A 15087-nucleotide genomic window follows, 5' to 3' on the forward strand; every position below is an offset into this window, starting at 1 on the left:
TGGGTTTGTCGTATCTGGCCTTTCTTAAGTTGAGTTATGTTTTCTCTATATTCACTTTGGTGAGAGTTTGTATCTTTGGTTGTTGAATTTTGTCAGATGCTGTTTCTGCGTCTATTGAGATGATCGTAGGATTTTTATCCTTTATTTTGTTAATGTGGTATATTCCACATTGATTTGTGGATGTTGAATTATCCTTGCATTTCTGGAATAACTTCTACTTTAGTATGGTGTATGATCTTTTTAATGTAGTATAAAATTTGGTTTGCCAATATTTTGTTAAAGATTTTTGCATCTACATACATCAGGGATATTGGCTTGTAATTTTTTTTTTTAATTTGTGGTGTCTTTGGTTTCCATATCAGGATAATGCTGGCCTCAAAGAGTGAGTTTGTTCTTTCTTCAGTTTTTTGGAATTGTTTAAGAAGTATAGGTCTTAACTCATTAAATATTTAGTAGAATTTACCTGTGAAACCGTCTGGTCCTGGAGTTTGTTTTGTTGGGAGTTTTTTGAGTAATCAGTCTATAGTGTAATCTTCCTGATTTGGACGATTGTTATGTTTCTAGGAATTTATTTCTCCTTGGTTGTTCTATTTGTTGGCACATAATTGTTCTTAGTAGTCTTATGATTTTTTTTCTATTTCTATAGTATTGGGTATAACTTATCCCCTTTCATTTTTGATTTTATTTATATGGGCACTCTTTTTTTCTTGATGAATCTAGCTAAAGGTTTTTATCAATTTTATCATTTCAAAGAACCAACTCTTAGTTTCATTGATCTTTTCTGTTGTCTTTTTAGTCTCTTTTTCATTTATTTTTCACTCTGACCTTTATTATTTTCTTCCTTCTGCTAACTTTGGGCTTTGTTCTTTTCCTAGTTCCTTTAGGTGTAAGATTAGATTGTTTATTTGAGGTTTTTCTTGGTTCTCGAGTTGGGCCTGTATAAAATTTCCCTCATAGAACTTCTTTTGCTGCATTTCATAGATTTTGTACTGTTGTGTTTCCATTTTCATTTGTCTCAAGGTATTTTTTTAAATTTCCTCTTTGATTTCTTCATTGACCCATTGTTTGTTTATTTTTAAAGACTTATTTATTAAAGAGAGAGAGAGAAAGAGCACGTGCACAAGTGGGAGGGTCAGAGGGAGAGAGAGAGAGAATTTCAAGCAGATGCCACACTGAGCACGGAGCCTGACATGGGGCTCAATCTCAAAACCCTGAGATCATGACCTGAGTTGAAACCAAGAGTCAGACGCTTAACCGACTGTGCCACCCGGGCACCCCGACCCATTGGTTATTTAATTCCATGTGTTTATGTTTTTCCAGTTTTCTCGTAATTGATTTCTAGTTTCATACTGTTGTGGTCTGAAAAGATGCTTGATATGATTTCAGTCTTCTTAAATTTATCAAGACTTGTCTTGTGGCCTAACATGGGATCAGTCCTGGAGAATATTCCATGTGCACTTGAAAAGAATGTATGTTCTGCTGTTTTTGGATAGAATGTTTTGTGTATTATCTCTTAATTCCATCTGGTCTAATGTGTTGGTCAAGGCCACTGTTTTCCTTATTGATTTTCTGTCTGAATGATGTATCCATTCATGTAAGTGGGGTGTTAAGGTCTCTTACTATTATTGTATTACTGTCAGTTTCTCCCTTCATGTCTCTTAATAATTGGTTTATGTATTAAGGTGTTCCTATGTTGGGTGCATAGGTATTTACAAATGTTATATCCTCTTGTTGAATTGATCCCTTTATCGTATGCAGTGTCATTCATGTCCTGTTACAGGCTTTGTTTTCTAGTCTGTTTTGTATGATGTAAGTATTGCTACCCCAGGGTTTTGTTTGTTTTCATTTGCATGGAGTATCTTTTTCCATCCCTTCAGTTTCAGTCTCTGTTGTCTTTAGATCTGAAGTGAGTCTCTTGTAGGCAGCTATAGATGGGTATTGTTTTTTTTAATTTATTCAGCTACTGTGTGTTTTGATTGGAACACTTAGGAAGTTTACATTTAAAGTAATTATTGATAAAAAAAAATTATTGGTAGGGGGCGCCTGGGTGGTTTAGTCGTTAAGCATCTGCCTTCAGCTCAGGGCGTGATCCCAGAGTCCTGGGATCGAGCCCCATCCTCCGCTGGGAGCCTGCTTCTCCCTCTCCCACTCCCCCTGCTTGTGTTCCCTCTCTCGCTGGCTGTCTCTCTCTCTGTTAATAAATAAAATCTTTAAAAAATTTATTGGTAGGTATGGATTTGTAGACATTTTCTTGATATTTTTCCGGTTTTTTAAAAAGATTTTATTTCTTTGTCAGAGAGAGAGAGAGTGCACAAGCAGGGGGGAGCGGCAGGCAGAAGGAGAAGCAGCTCCCTGCTGAGCAAGGAACCAGATGTGGGACTTGATCCCAGGACCCTGGGATCATGACCTGAGCTGGAGGCAGACGCTTAACCAACTGAGGCACCCAGGCGTCGCTTTCTGATTGTTTTTTGTAGTTCTTCTCTGTTCCTTTGTTCTCTTGCTCTCTTCCCTTGAGATTTGGTGACTTTCCTTAGTGTTATGTTTGTATTCTTTTATTTTTTGTTTATCTATTATAGGTATTTGGTCAGTGGTTACCATGAGGTACATATATAACATCTTACGTATATAGCAATCTATTTTAAGTTAATGCCCACTTAAGCTCCAATGCATTCTAAAAGTACTACATCCCTTCACCATGTTTTATGTTTTTGACATCATATTTTACATCTTACTATTTTATGTTTCCATTGACTAATTATTGTGGGTCTAGCTGATTTTACTACTTTTGTCTTTTAACCTTCATACTAGCTATGTAGGTGGTTGATCCACTACCTTTACTATGTGTTTACCTTTACCAATGAGATTTTTCCTTTCATAATTTTCCTTTTTTTAAAAAATTTTATTATTAAGTAATCTCTACACCCAACCAGAGCTCGAACTCATAACCCCAAGATCAAGAGTTGCATGCTCCACTGACTAAGCCAGCCAGGCGCCCCTCCTTTCATAGTTTTCTTACTTGTAGTTATGATTTTTCTTTTCTACTTAAAATTAAGTCCCTTTAACTTTCTTGTAAGGCTGGTTTGGGAGTGATGAGCTTTAGCTTATGCTTGTCTGAGAAACTCCTTGTTTCTCCTTCACTTCTGAGTGATAACTTTGCTGGGTAGAGTAATCTTGGTTGTAAGTTTTTTCCTTTTAGCACTTCTCATATATCATGCTATTCTCTTCTGACCTATAAAGTTTCTTCTGAAAAACCAGCTTATAGACTTAGGGTTCCTTGGTATGTAACTAGTTGTTTTCCTTTTGCTGCTTTTAAGATTCTTTATCTCTAACTGTTGACACTTTGATTATAATGTGTCTTGGTCTCTTTGGGTTCATCTCATTTGGGGGTGTTTGCTTTCTGGACTTGGATATCTGTTTCCTTCCCCAGGTTAGGGAAGTTTTCAGCTATTATTTCTTCAAATAAGTTTTCTGTCCTTTTCTCTCTCTTCTCCTTCTGGGACCACTGTAGTGTGAATATTAGTACACTTGATTTTACCCCAGAGGTCCCTTAAACTTAACCTCATTTTATTCAGTTCTTTTTGCTTTTTTGCTGTTCTGATTAGGTGGTTTCTACTACCCTGTCTTCCACATTGTTAATCTGTTCTTCTGCATTCTGTAATCTGCTTTTGATGCCCTGTATTTTTCATTTCAGTTATTGTGTTCTTTGGCTTTGATTGATTTAAAAAAATATTTTCTGTCTCTTTGTTGAAGTTCTCACTGTGTTCATCCATTCTTTTGAGTTCAGTGAGCATCTTTATGACCATTCATTTGAATTCCATCTGGTAGATCTCTGTTTTGTTTAGTTCTTTTTCTGAGGTTTTTGTCTTGTTCTTTCACTTGGAACGTATTGTCTGTCTCCTCATTTGCGTCTCAGTGTTTGTTTCTGTGTTTTAGGTGGATCAGCTATTGTCCCAGTCTTGGAGGAGTGGCTTTATGCCTGAAGGTGTCTGTGGGGCTCAGCATAAACCCCCGCTGGTCACCCAAGCCAGGTACCCCAGGAGTATCTCTTTTGTAGGCTGTGTGCTCCCTCTTGTGGCTGGTCACGATTGGTGCAGACTCACTGATATGTGGGGCTGTTTACTGGTGCAGCTGTCGGCTAGGCTTGGCTATGACTACTGTGGGTATGCTGGTGAGTGGGACAGGCTTCTGGCCTGTCTGATTGACAGGCCTGGTTGCAGCTGGTGTGGGCATGCTGGTGTGTGGGGCTGGCCCTTGGCACAGCTGGCTATAAGGCCTGGTCGTGAGCTGCATGAGCACTGTTGAGTAGGGCAGGCTTTCGGTGCAGCTGGCTGCAAGGTCCAGCTGCGACTGATGCAGATACTCTAGTGTGTAGGACTGGGCCTCCATGGCAGGAGCCCTTGGGTGGAGGGTGTGCTGGTCCTGGCCAAGGATGTCTGGTATGTATGGTGGGTGGGGAGCTGCTAGAGAGGAATACCAGGCCAGGGTGGGCAGGTGGGTGGGGTGAGTCTTCTTGGGCTGACAGTAGATAGAGAAATAGAAAAATGGATAAGGCATTGGACGGGGCTCTCCTGGTTGAGTAGAGGGGCCTAGGAGGTCCTGCCCCAAGGGACGCCAGGGGTCCTGTCCAGGGTGCTGGGACGTAGGCAGAGCAGAGCAGCTGACCGGGCGCTGAGCCCAGGAAAGCCTGCGGAGGGTGGTGCGGGCTGCAGGCTGGGGAGCTGACAACAGTGACGGCGGTGTGCCTCTTTGCCCTCAGTCTGTTGGCCGGGCAAAGATTTTATGAATTGAGGAAATCTGGTCCTAGTTCGTCTAAACATCCATTGTCCCCAGTGTCTAGACTCTTCAGGTAGTGTCCAGTGCTTCGGCTTCCTCCCATCCTAGCAAGACAAGCCACAGGCTCCTGGGCCCTCCATGCCCAGGCCTCGCTCACAATGCCACCTTTCTCACTATGACGAGGTTTCAGAAGAGGAATGACCCTTGAGTCATTCTTAAAGGAAAGCTCTTGTTGAAAGATCCAGGACGGCCCTGTGGATTAGTTACTTACTCTCTGTTGAAGATGGGCTGTTCAGAATGGGGGCTGTATCCCATCAGCAGGACTTTTGAATGATACTGAGCTTCCCCCAGGAGTAGGGTGACGCCTGCCTAGCGACTAGGGGTTAGTGGCAGCCCGATGGCTGCTGGTCAGCTGTGAGGACACACACAACCCAGGCGTCAGAGTCACAGCAGGGCCAGAGAGCAGTGCCTCAGCTGCACATGCTGCTGAGGACGGGAAGAGTAATATGGCAGTTGGGAGCACAGAGTCCAAGCATGGAGCCGGGACAGAGCCTGGCACATCGTGGGTGCTATCTCGGGGTGAGCTGCAGGGAGGCCCGTGGCGGTAACTTCCCTAAGCTGTTTTAGCAAGAAGACACTAGCTTCCCTGATGCAGTTTCCAACCTGAAGGGCATAGAGAGTAGCCTGCTGTGTTTTGTCCTCTATGACATTCGATGCTCAGTGTACTAAAATGTCCTTTTTTGCTCTCTGATTGAAGGTTTGGTTTAAGAATAGGAGGGTCAGGGGCGCCTGGGTGGCACAGCGGTTAAGCGTCTGCCTTCGGCTCAGGGCATGATCCCGACGCGTTGTAGGATCGAGCCCCACATCAGGCTCCTCTGCTATGAGCCTGCTTCTTCCTCTCCCACTCCCCCTGCTTGTGTTCCCTCTCTCGCTGGCTGTCTCTATCTCTGTCAAATAAATAAATAAAATCTTAAAAAAAAAAAAAAAAAGAATAGGGTCAAGTGGAGGAGACCCCAGAGGGCACTGAGGTTCAGAAACACGCCCCCGGTGGCCCTGGTCCCTCCCGTCGTCATTAACTTGGGTGGACCCTGCCATGCCGTCCTCATTCCGGAGCCGGAGTGCTTATGGGTTCTTCAGGAGCCACCGCCGCTGGGGCTACGTCAGCAGCCCATGCCTCTCTTTCCTGTTGTCTTCTTGCCTCCCCTGCCCTGGCTTCCTCCACCTTTCCCTCCGTGCGGCTGCCCTCCTGTGCTCGCTCCCGGTCTCCTACCGTCGGTGGCTCTCTTGTGAGCCCTTTGCCCACACAATGGCCTCGGCGGCGGTTTTTTCCCACGGTGCTTTTGAGCGCATTCCCGTTCTGTGTCGCTCAGGGTTAAGAGCAGTTCCCGAAACGCCTGCGAAATGTACTCGAGAGAAGGGCAAATTCACGGACCCTCTCTTTGGGGGCACTTGTAGTCTTTTCAATAAAGTTCTGAATTTATTCTCTGTGTATTTGTTTTGCGTGTGGTACGGGGTGAGTGCACGTGATGGACGGTGCCGCTCCTCCAGGAAGGCAAGGAGGCCTGCTTTCGTGCAGCCGCGTCCCTGAGCCCCCATCAGGAGGCCACGGCCATCTCCGAAGTTCCCCAAGTGCCCACGCAGCCGGCTTACGAGGAGCCACCCTGTCCTGCAGCACCCCATCTTCCCCCGCCCCGCCCCCCCCCCCCCCGTGCCCCAGCGGGACCGCGCCGCCGTGCAAGACGGAGTGGCGTCAGCCTCTAGGGAGAGAACAGTGTGCTTCCAGGCGGGGCTGAGTCCCAGTCGCGGCGAGGAGCTGAGGCCCACCCGGGCGCTGGAAGGGACACTTGCAAGGGGCTACTCACGGGGCTCCCGGAGAAGAGGCAGCCGCGCGTGCTGCTGGTGCTCGCCCAGGGGTGTCCGATGCCGGCCCTTTGGGTGGAGGAGACGCGCAGACCGCATTCCGGCGGGAGGGTCCTGCGTCCGCAAAGGTACCTCGAGAGGGGCCCCCCTTTGAGGCCAGCGGTGGGCTCTGTGTCCTCCCTTTCGCCCCTCCCCAGAGGCCGAGGGCCCAGCATCGCTCGGTCGTCAGCTCCAGCCGCCCGGCAGCTTTCGGCGAGATCGTGCCCGGGGCCGGTGGTCCGTGCGTGCAGTCGTTCCAAGTCCGCGGCGGAGAAAGGACGTGGGTTTTTGTCCTCTGGGACTCGGGGAGGGAGAGGGGCTCCTGCGGAACCGAGGCCGTGTACCTGTTGCCCGATCGGGTTATTTACACTGGCACACAGCACCCTTCTTGTTGCCAGGACGACCCCAGCCCTGGGGACGAGTTTTGCCGGTGCACCCGAAATGTCTCCCCCGGTCCCCCAGGTTTGGGTTGTGGCGGTACAGTGGCTTCTGTGAGCCGAGGCGTCCTCGGTCTCCCGTGTCCACGATCGGGTGGCCCCCTCCTGCGGTAGCAGTGGTTCCGGGGTGTTGCCTCGGGGTGGGGGAAGCGTAGCGTTTCTTCGAAGCTCCCCCCTAGCCCTGCGAAGCTGCGGGCTTTCTGCGTAGCCGCGGCTGTGACTCGCCTCCTTCCTCCCTGCAGAGACCTGGGTGGCCTCAGCCCTTAGCTGTGGGCTCTGGGCCCCGTCCTACATCTCCCTCTCAAGGTGTGTTCTCGGGAGCCGTCCGGGCATCATCTTCGCGTCGGATTCCAGGATCTTTGCTTGTAGAAAGCAATTTTTTTTTTAAGGGTATGAAATGTTTTAGTACACTTGCCGGGTAATACAAATCAGTAATTACGATAGCCAAATCTCTGTATCATATATATTTAATATATTAAATAACACAATAATAAAATAACCCCTACCTTAAAAAAAATATGGACTCATTTTTCATGTCATCAAATACAATGCTCATATGAGAGTGTAATGAAACTTAATAATCTGTTCAGGTGCTAAGGGACAAGGCTAAGCAGTAAATTAATATTTTTAAATATCTTAAAGCAGAATAGTTTCCTTTTTGAGTTTGATAAGCCAAAGACTATCAAGGACTATTTAGAACCTGAATATAATACAGTGGCTATGAAATTATATAGGGAATTTGATGAGAAACAGGCATTTCTTTTTTTCTACTTTTTGTCAGTTAGCAAGTGAATGGAAAACTTTTAACCATGACATTCGTTTCCTTTTTCAGAGCGTCAAGAACCACCTCTGCAGCCTGCCTTGCTAAGGTTACTGCATAATCCTTGCATTCCTGCCATCCATTATCCACCTTCTCAAATTGGAGGGTTTCAGAGTCACTAGGCTACTGTCTAGATCTGCAGCCTAAATATCAGTTTTTGAAACCACTTCCTGGTATGTTCCTTGATGGAGATTAATGTATTCTTTTTCTTTGTGTATTTTAGTAGTGTCAGATGCTAGAGTTAGACTGGGTATTTTAAATTTAATTTAATTTTTAAATATTATTCTCAAAACATAGTTGATATACAAAGTTATATTAGTTTCAGGTGCACAGTATAGTGATTCAATAATTGTATATTCTGTGCTGAGAAACTGGCTGTTTTTAATTGTAATATCTGAATTGATGGGTCCTCTGGCGTTGATCGTCTCATCACTATCCTAAGAGATTTAACTACCAGGAGACCTCAGATGGAGTGGTGACTTGATACGGGTCATATTTTTCGTGCTCATTTAGAGTCTTACTTGCATGATCTGCATTAATTTCAGTATAAAAAGCTTAAGGCCAAATGTAGCATATGGTTTTAGGCTCTACTGAATCTTGAAATTGGGATATCAGATCTTATTTTTCTACCAGGAAAAAAATATCAACAAGCCTTCCGCAATTCAAAATTGGAAACAAATTTTAGGAAAAATGAAAAGTATAAAATGATTAATTACCAAATTTTAGATTTAGCTCCTTTATACCTTAAGCCTTTTCGTCTCAATATTTATTCTATTATTGCCAATTTCATCAATATGTACCCAGACACCAATCTAGATTTAATGAGAGTGGGATGGGATTGGGGAAACAGAGTACATAAAAGAGGCTTAGGACATTCAAACTGATGTGTTGTCCCACATCTTATGCCACTTGTGCCCTTTATCATAGTCTTTCCATAATGATTATTTTTCCCTTATATTATTTTTTTAAATTGTGGTAAAATTCAAACAACATAAAATTACCCATTTTAAAGTATACGATTCAGTGGCATTTAATACATTCACAGTGTTCTCCACCATCACTGCCATCGACTTTCAAAGCATATTCATCACCCAAAAATGAAACCCCTTATTCATTTAGTAGTCACTCCCCATCCCTCCCTTGGCAACCGCTAATGTGCTTTCTGTCTCCATGGGTTTGCCTGTTCTGGATATTTAATATTTAGGGAATCATACAATATGTGGCCCTTAGTGTCTGGCTTCTTTCACTTAGCATCATGTTTTCCAGGTTCATTCACTTTGTAACAACCATTAATACTTTATTCCTTTTTTGAGTTGAATAATATTCTGTTATATGAATATGCCACATTTTGTTTATCCATTTCTCAATTGATGGAAATTTGGGTTTTTTCTACCTTTTGGCTGTTGTGAATAGTGCTTCTATCTACATTTATGTACAATTATTTGTTTGAATCCCCATTTTTGAAAAATATTGTATTTATTTATTTGACAGAGAGAGCGCATCAGTGGGACGCAGCAGGCAGATGGAGAGGGAGAAGCAGACTCCCAGCTGAGCAGGGAGACTGATACCGGGCTCGAACCCAGGACCCTGGGATCATGACCTGAGCTGAAAGCAGACGTTTAATCGACTGAGCCACCCAGGTGTCCCTGAATACCGATTTTCAGTTCTTTCAGGTATATACGTAGAAGTGGAATTCCTGGGTCACAGGGTAATTCTCTGTTTAATTTTTTGAAGAACTGCCAAATACAGCAACTGCATCATTTTACATTCCCGTTAGTAATGTGTGAGTGTTCTAGTCTCTTCACATCCTCACCAACACTTATTATATTCCACTTTTTTCAGTAGTCTCTAAACCCAACGTGCGGCTCAAACTCACAACCCCAAGATCAAGAGTTGTACACTCCTCCAATTCAGCCACCCCCTCCATTTTTTTACTGTAGCCATCCTAATGGGGATGAGGTATTATCTTGTGGTCTTGATTTGCATTTCCCTGATGACTGATGATACTGAGCATCTTTTCATGCTTGTTGGCCATTTGTACATATCCTTGGGAAAAAACATCTAATCGTTTGCCTATTTTTAATTTGGTGGTTTATCTTTTCATTGCTGAGTTGTAAGGGTTTTTTAAGTATTCTGGAAACTGACGTCTTACCAGAGACATGATTTGTAAATATGTTACCTCATTGTGTAGGGTGTCTTTTCAGTTTCTTAATAGTGTCCTTTGATGCACAAAAAGTTTGATTTTGATGAAATCCAATTTATGTAATTTTCCTTTTGTTGCTTCTGCTTTGGTGTCATATTGAAGAATTCATTGCCAAATCCCAGATCATGAATTTTTCCCTGTTTTCTCCTGAAGAGAAGGAGTTTTATAGTTTTATAACTCTTTCTCTCTCTCTCTATATATATATGAGTTTTATATAACCATATATAAATGAGAGTTTTATAATCTTAATTCTTACATATTAGTATTTTTTCCATTTTGAGTTAATTTTTGTATATGATGTGAGGTATGTTTCCAGTTTGATTCTTTTGCATATAGATATCTAGTTGTCCATCATTTCCTGAAGAGATAATTATTTCCCAATTGAATGGGCTTGGCACCCTTAACCAAAATCAATCGACCATAGATGTATGGGTTGATTTCTGGTTTCTCACTTCTATTCCATTGATCTGTATGTCTATCCTTATGCCAGTACAATACTGTTTTGATTACTATAGCTTTTTTTTTTTAAAGATTTTATTTATTCATTTGACAGAGATAGAGACAGCCAGTGAGAGAGGGAACACAAGCAGGGGGAGTGGGAGAGGAAGAAGCAGGCTCTCAGCAGAGGAGCCTGATGTGGGGCTCGATCCCAGAACACAAGGATCACGCCCTGAGCCGAAGGCAGATGCTTAACCACTGAGCCACCCAGGCGCCCCTGATTACTATAGCTTTGTAGTAAGTTTTGAAATTTAGACATCTGGGTCCTACAACTTTTATTTTCTTTTTTAAGATTGTTTTGGCTATTTAGATTCCCTTAGAATTCCATATGATTTTTAGAATTCTTTTCCCTTGTATTTTTTGTTGAAAATTAGACATTCTGAATATTAGAATGTGACAACTTTGGAAATCACATTTTCTCCCCTCTCCTAGCTTTGTTGTTCCTGTTTCATTGAACAGAATACAAAGACCATACAATCCAGGTTTGCCTAGTTAGTGACTTTCTAAGCTATTTTTGTAATATCTGTATTCATTTTTTAAAAACTTCAGTATAAAAAAATGAAAAAATAAAAGAATAAAATTTCAGCGTAGTTGACATACAATATGATACGAGTTTCAGGCATACAACACAGTGATTTGACAATTATATACATTATGAGATGCTCACCACGGTAAGTGTAATTATCACCTGTTTACCACACAAAGTTATTACGGTGTGATTGACTATATCCCCTATGCTGTACTTTTCATCTCCACGTACTTTTCATCTCATTTATTTTTAAGTAGACTCGACCCCCAGTGTAGGGCTTAAACCCATGACCCTGAGTTCAAGAGTCACATGCTCTACCAACTGAGCCAGCCAAGTGCCCTGACTCATTTCTTTTATAACTGGAAATTTGTAGCTCTTAATCCCCATTCACCTGTTTTGCCCATCCCTCAACCCCTCGCCTCTGGCTACCACCAGTTTGTTCTCTGTATTTATGAGTCTGTTTCTGGTTTGTTTTGTTTTTTTTGATTCCACATATAAGTAAAACCACATGGCATTTGTCTTTCTCTGTCTGATGTATTTCACTTAACATAATACCCTCTAGGTCCATCCATGTTGTTGCAGATGGCAAGATTTCATTCTTTTTTATGGTTGAGTAATATTCCTGTGTGTGTGTTGGTGTGTGTGTGTGTGTGTGTGTGTGTGTGTGTGTGTACCACATCTTCCTTACCCATATATCTATGGATGGACACTGAAATTGCTTCCATATCTTGGATATTGTAAATAATGCTGCAGTAAATAGAATACATATATCTTTTCAAATTAGTGTTTTATTTTCATTGGGTAGATACCCAGTAGTGGGATTACTGGTTGTATGGTATTTCTATTTTTAATTTTTTGAGGAATCTCCATCCTGGTTTACATAACAGCTGCACTCTTTGTCATGTATAGCCACTGAAGTCTATGTTCCATTAGCTTAGTGGCCAGCTAGTGTTTTGAAATACTTACCATCAATTCCTGGATTCAAAAATGAATAAAGATCAATAAAACAAGAAGGCAGCCTACTGAATGGGAGAAAGATAGTTGCAAATGATATATCTGATAAGGGGTTAATATCCAAAATTTAAAAGTAACTCATACAACTCAACACCAAAAAACCAATCAAATTAATAAATGAGCAGAGGACCTAATTAGACACTTTTCCAAAGCAGACGTACAGATGGCCAATAGACACATGAAACATCAGTAATCATCAGGGAAATGCAAATCAAAACCACAATATCACCTCACGTCAGTCAGAATGGCTAGTAACAAAAAGACAAGAAATTAGATCGGAGAAAAGGGAATCCTTGAACGTTGTTGGTGGGAACATAAACTGGTGCAGCCCCTGTGGGAAACAGTGTGGCGGTTCCTCTAAAAATTAAAAATAGAACTACCGTACAATCCAGTAATTGCACTACTGGACATTTAGCTGAAGAAAACAAAAACACTAATTTGAAAAAATGTATGCATCCCTACGTTTTTGGTTTTTGGTTTTTATATCTTATTTTTTAAAGGTTTTATATATTATTTACTTGAGAGAGAGGGAGAGAGTGCGTACACGCGAGTACATGAGCTGGTAGAGGGAGAGGGAGAAGCACACTCCCCGCTAAGCAGGGAGCTCGAAGCAGGGCTCGATCCCAGGACCCTGGGATCATGACCTGAGCTGAAGGTAGACGCTTAATAGTTTGAGCCACCCAGGCGCCCCACCTCTATGTTTATTGTAAGATATATGATATAGGCACTCCCATTTTTATTGTAGCATTATTTATAATAGCTAAGATATGGAAGTAACCTAAGTGTCCATCAATAGACGAATGGATAAAGAAGACGTGGCACACACACACACACACACACACACACACACAACGCAATATTACTGAGCCATGAGAAGAATGAAATCTTGCCATTTGCAATAACATGGATGGACCTAGAGAAAATTATGCTAAATTAAATAAGTCAGACATAGAAAGACAAATACTGTATGATTTCACTTATATGTGGAATCTTAAAAAACAAAACAAACAACACCGACACACGAAATAGAACAAACTGGTGGTTGCCAGAGGGGAGGAAGATGGGAGGATGGACAAAATAGGTGAAGGGGGTTAAAGAGTACAAACTTCCAGTTACAAAACAAGTAATTCAGGGTGATGAAAAGTCCAGCATAGGGGATACAGGCAATATATTGCAGTAATTTTGTATGGTGACGTATGGTAACTACACTTACAGTGTTAAGCATGGCATAATGTATATAATGTTGAATCACTGTGTTGTACACCTGAAACTAATGTATTTTATGTCAACTATACATCAAAAAGTAAGATCTTAAAAGAAAAGAAGACATTATACTTTTCCTAGTGTTTGGAGATTGTCTCTGTATTATGCACTCCTTCAATGCTTGGCCAGACTATGGACAACTCGGCCTTATCTTTTACTTCCTGCTTACACAGAGCCTGAGAGCCATCCAGACGTGAAAGCTCGTGGTATTCTCAGCTGTTTCTGAGCATGTGTCTAGCACGTGGCCTTCTTGATTCCTCTGCATACATAAGACCTTTTCAAAGCCTTTTTTCTTCCACGTGTCTCTTTTCTGAATCGTGTGTTTCCCACCCTTCTCAGTTGTCTATTCCTTGTCCTGACTGTTGTCTCTTGCCCCAGAACGCTGTGGCCAGTACTTGTGCCTTTAAATGCTTTGGCCAAAGGTACCCAGGAAGTGGCCTCAACCCTGGGTTCACTCCTTGTCAGACAAAACAAAGGCAAACCACTGTGCCAGTCCTTGAGGGAGCTGGCAGAGCGGAGAAGACCCTGAACCACAATTCTTGGAGAATAAAGTCCATACTGCTCCTTCTAGTACCAGGAGAGCTGCCTTCCCATCCTCAAGGCTTCTACAGGCCTGGGGTCTGAAGGATGATAGGCAGACAATTCAAAACACCAAAGTGTTCCCTTACCACTGTTGGGGAGGAAAAATTTGCCTCTATACTTCCAAATTCTTCTGGGTAATCCAAGAGTTAAATTGACAGGAGACAGATTAACAGGAGAAAACCAACTTTAATTCATATGTATGGAGGCCTCAAAGATACAGGACCTAAGAAATGATGGAGGCGGGCAGTGTTTATACTTGTTACATAAAGAAACAGTAAATCTGGGAGAAATTGGCAGGACAAAGAAAACTGATGTTTGGGAACTTCAATTAGTTAGGAATTCTAAACAAAATTTGGGCCGAGGTAGTAAGTTAGGAGAAGTTACAAGGTTTGTTTACATGGGCTTCTCAGGCCCTGAATTCCCTGTCCCTGATGTCAAAGATGTTTGTCTGCCTCCTGGTGCCTCCTCTGCATCTCCCCCCCCCCCCCCCCCCGCCCCGGTGCAGGGAGGGTGCTTTTCACAGGGGAGATGTATTCCCTACTTTCTGGAGACAAAGGTGGATCGGAGTGTTGTTCCTACACTGGCTGTTTCTTTATTAACTTGAATTCAAAATAATCAGTATGGTGCTGTGGCTTGGCTTGGGGTGGCCCACCTTGAGCCCCAACACCACAAAGCAGCAGATTCTTTTTACACCAAGCCTTATCTGGTTGTTGTGAGTTTTTAGCTGGGTTCCAACATTCACCAAAAATTGATTCTGACAGCTTTTCCCAGCTCAGTTGCTTCGGGGGAGAGATGGAGCCCTGGAGTTCCCTACTCCACTGTTTTCCATTCTGTTAAAACTTTGACCTCTCCTTTATGGTCTCTTTTCCCTCTGTATATGAATATATTTAAATTTCTTTAATACTAAACAAAATTCGTCTTGACCTTGCATTCCCCAACATCCCTCCTTTACTTCTCAGAAAAAATTTTCTTCAAGGAGTAGTTTCTAATACCCTCCCTCAATGGTGACAAACAAAAATGTCTCCAGACATTCCCTAATGTCACCGGGGTGAAAACTCATTCCAGATTG

The 15087-nt window shown here is 42.6% G+C and overlaps 1 protein-coding gene across 12 annotated transcripts in view; it reads left to right on the plus strand.

Moving 5' to 3' along the window:
* LOC123803754 (NF-kappa-B-activating protein-like) overlaps positions 1-15087 on the plus strand; it is a 39903-nt gene that overhangs the window by 3948 nt on the left and 20868 nt on the right. For 5 of the 12 annotated variants that reach the window (XR_015723338.1, XR_015723337.1, XR_015723340.1 and 2 more), the window contains exons 3-4: positions 6831-7499; positions 7942-8102. The exons of 2 other annotated variants lie outside the window; for them this stretch is intronic. Coding sequence is in view for 1 of the 10 variants with exons in the window: in XM_087859752.1 (XP_087715878.1) it covers positions 3934-4054 (121 nt within the window). In the remaining 9 variants the exon portion in view is untranslated. Of the gene's footprint in view, positions 1-3933; positions 5862-6830; positions 7500-7941; positions 8103-9420; positions 9603-15087 lie in introns of those variants that run through there. 5 more of the 12 variants (XR_015723343.1, XR_015723342.1, XR_015723341.1 and 2 more) reach the window with 4 other exon arrangements.

Source organism: Ursus americanus, chromosome X (genome assembly GCF_024610735.1).
Source record: "Ursus americanus isolate L20-20 chromosome X, mUrsAme1.1.p, whole genome shotgun sequence".
NCBI lineage: Eukaryota > Metazoa > Chordata > Mammalia > Carnivora > Ursidae > Ursus > Ursus americanus.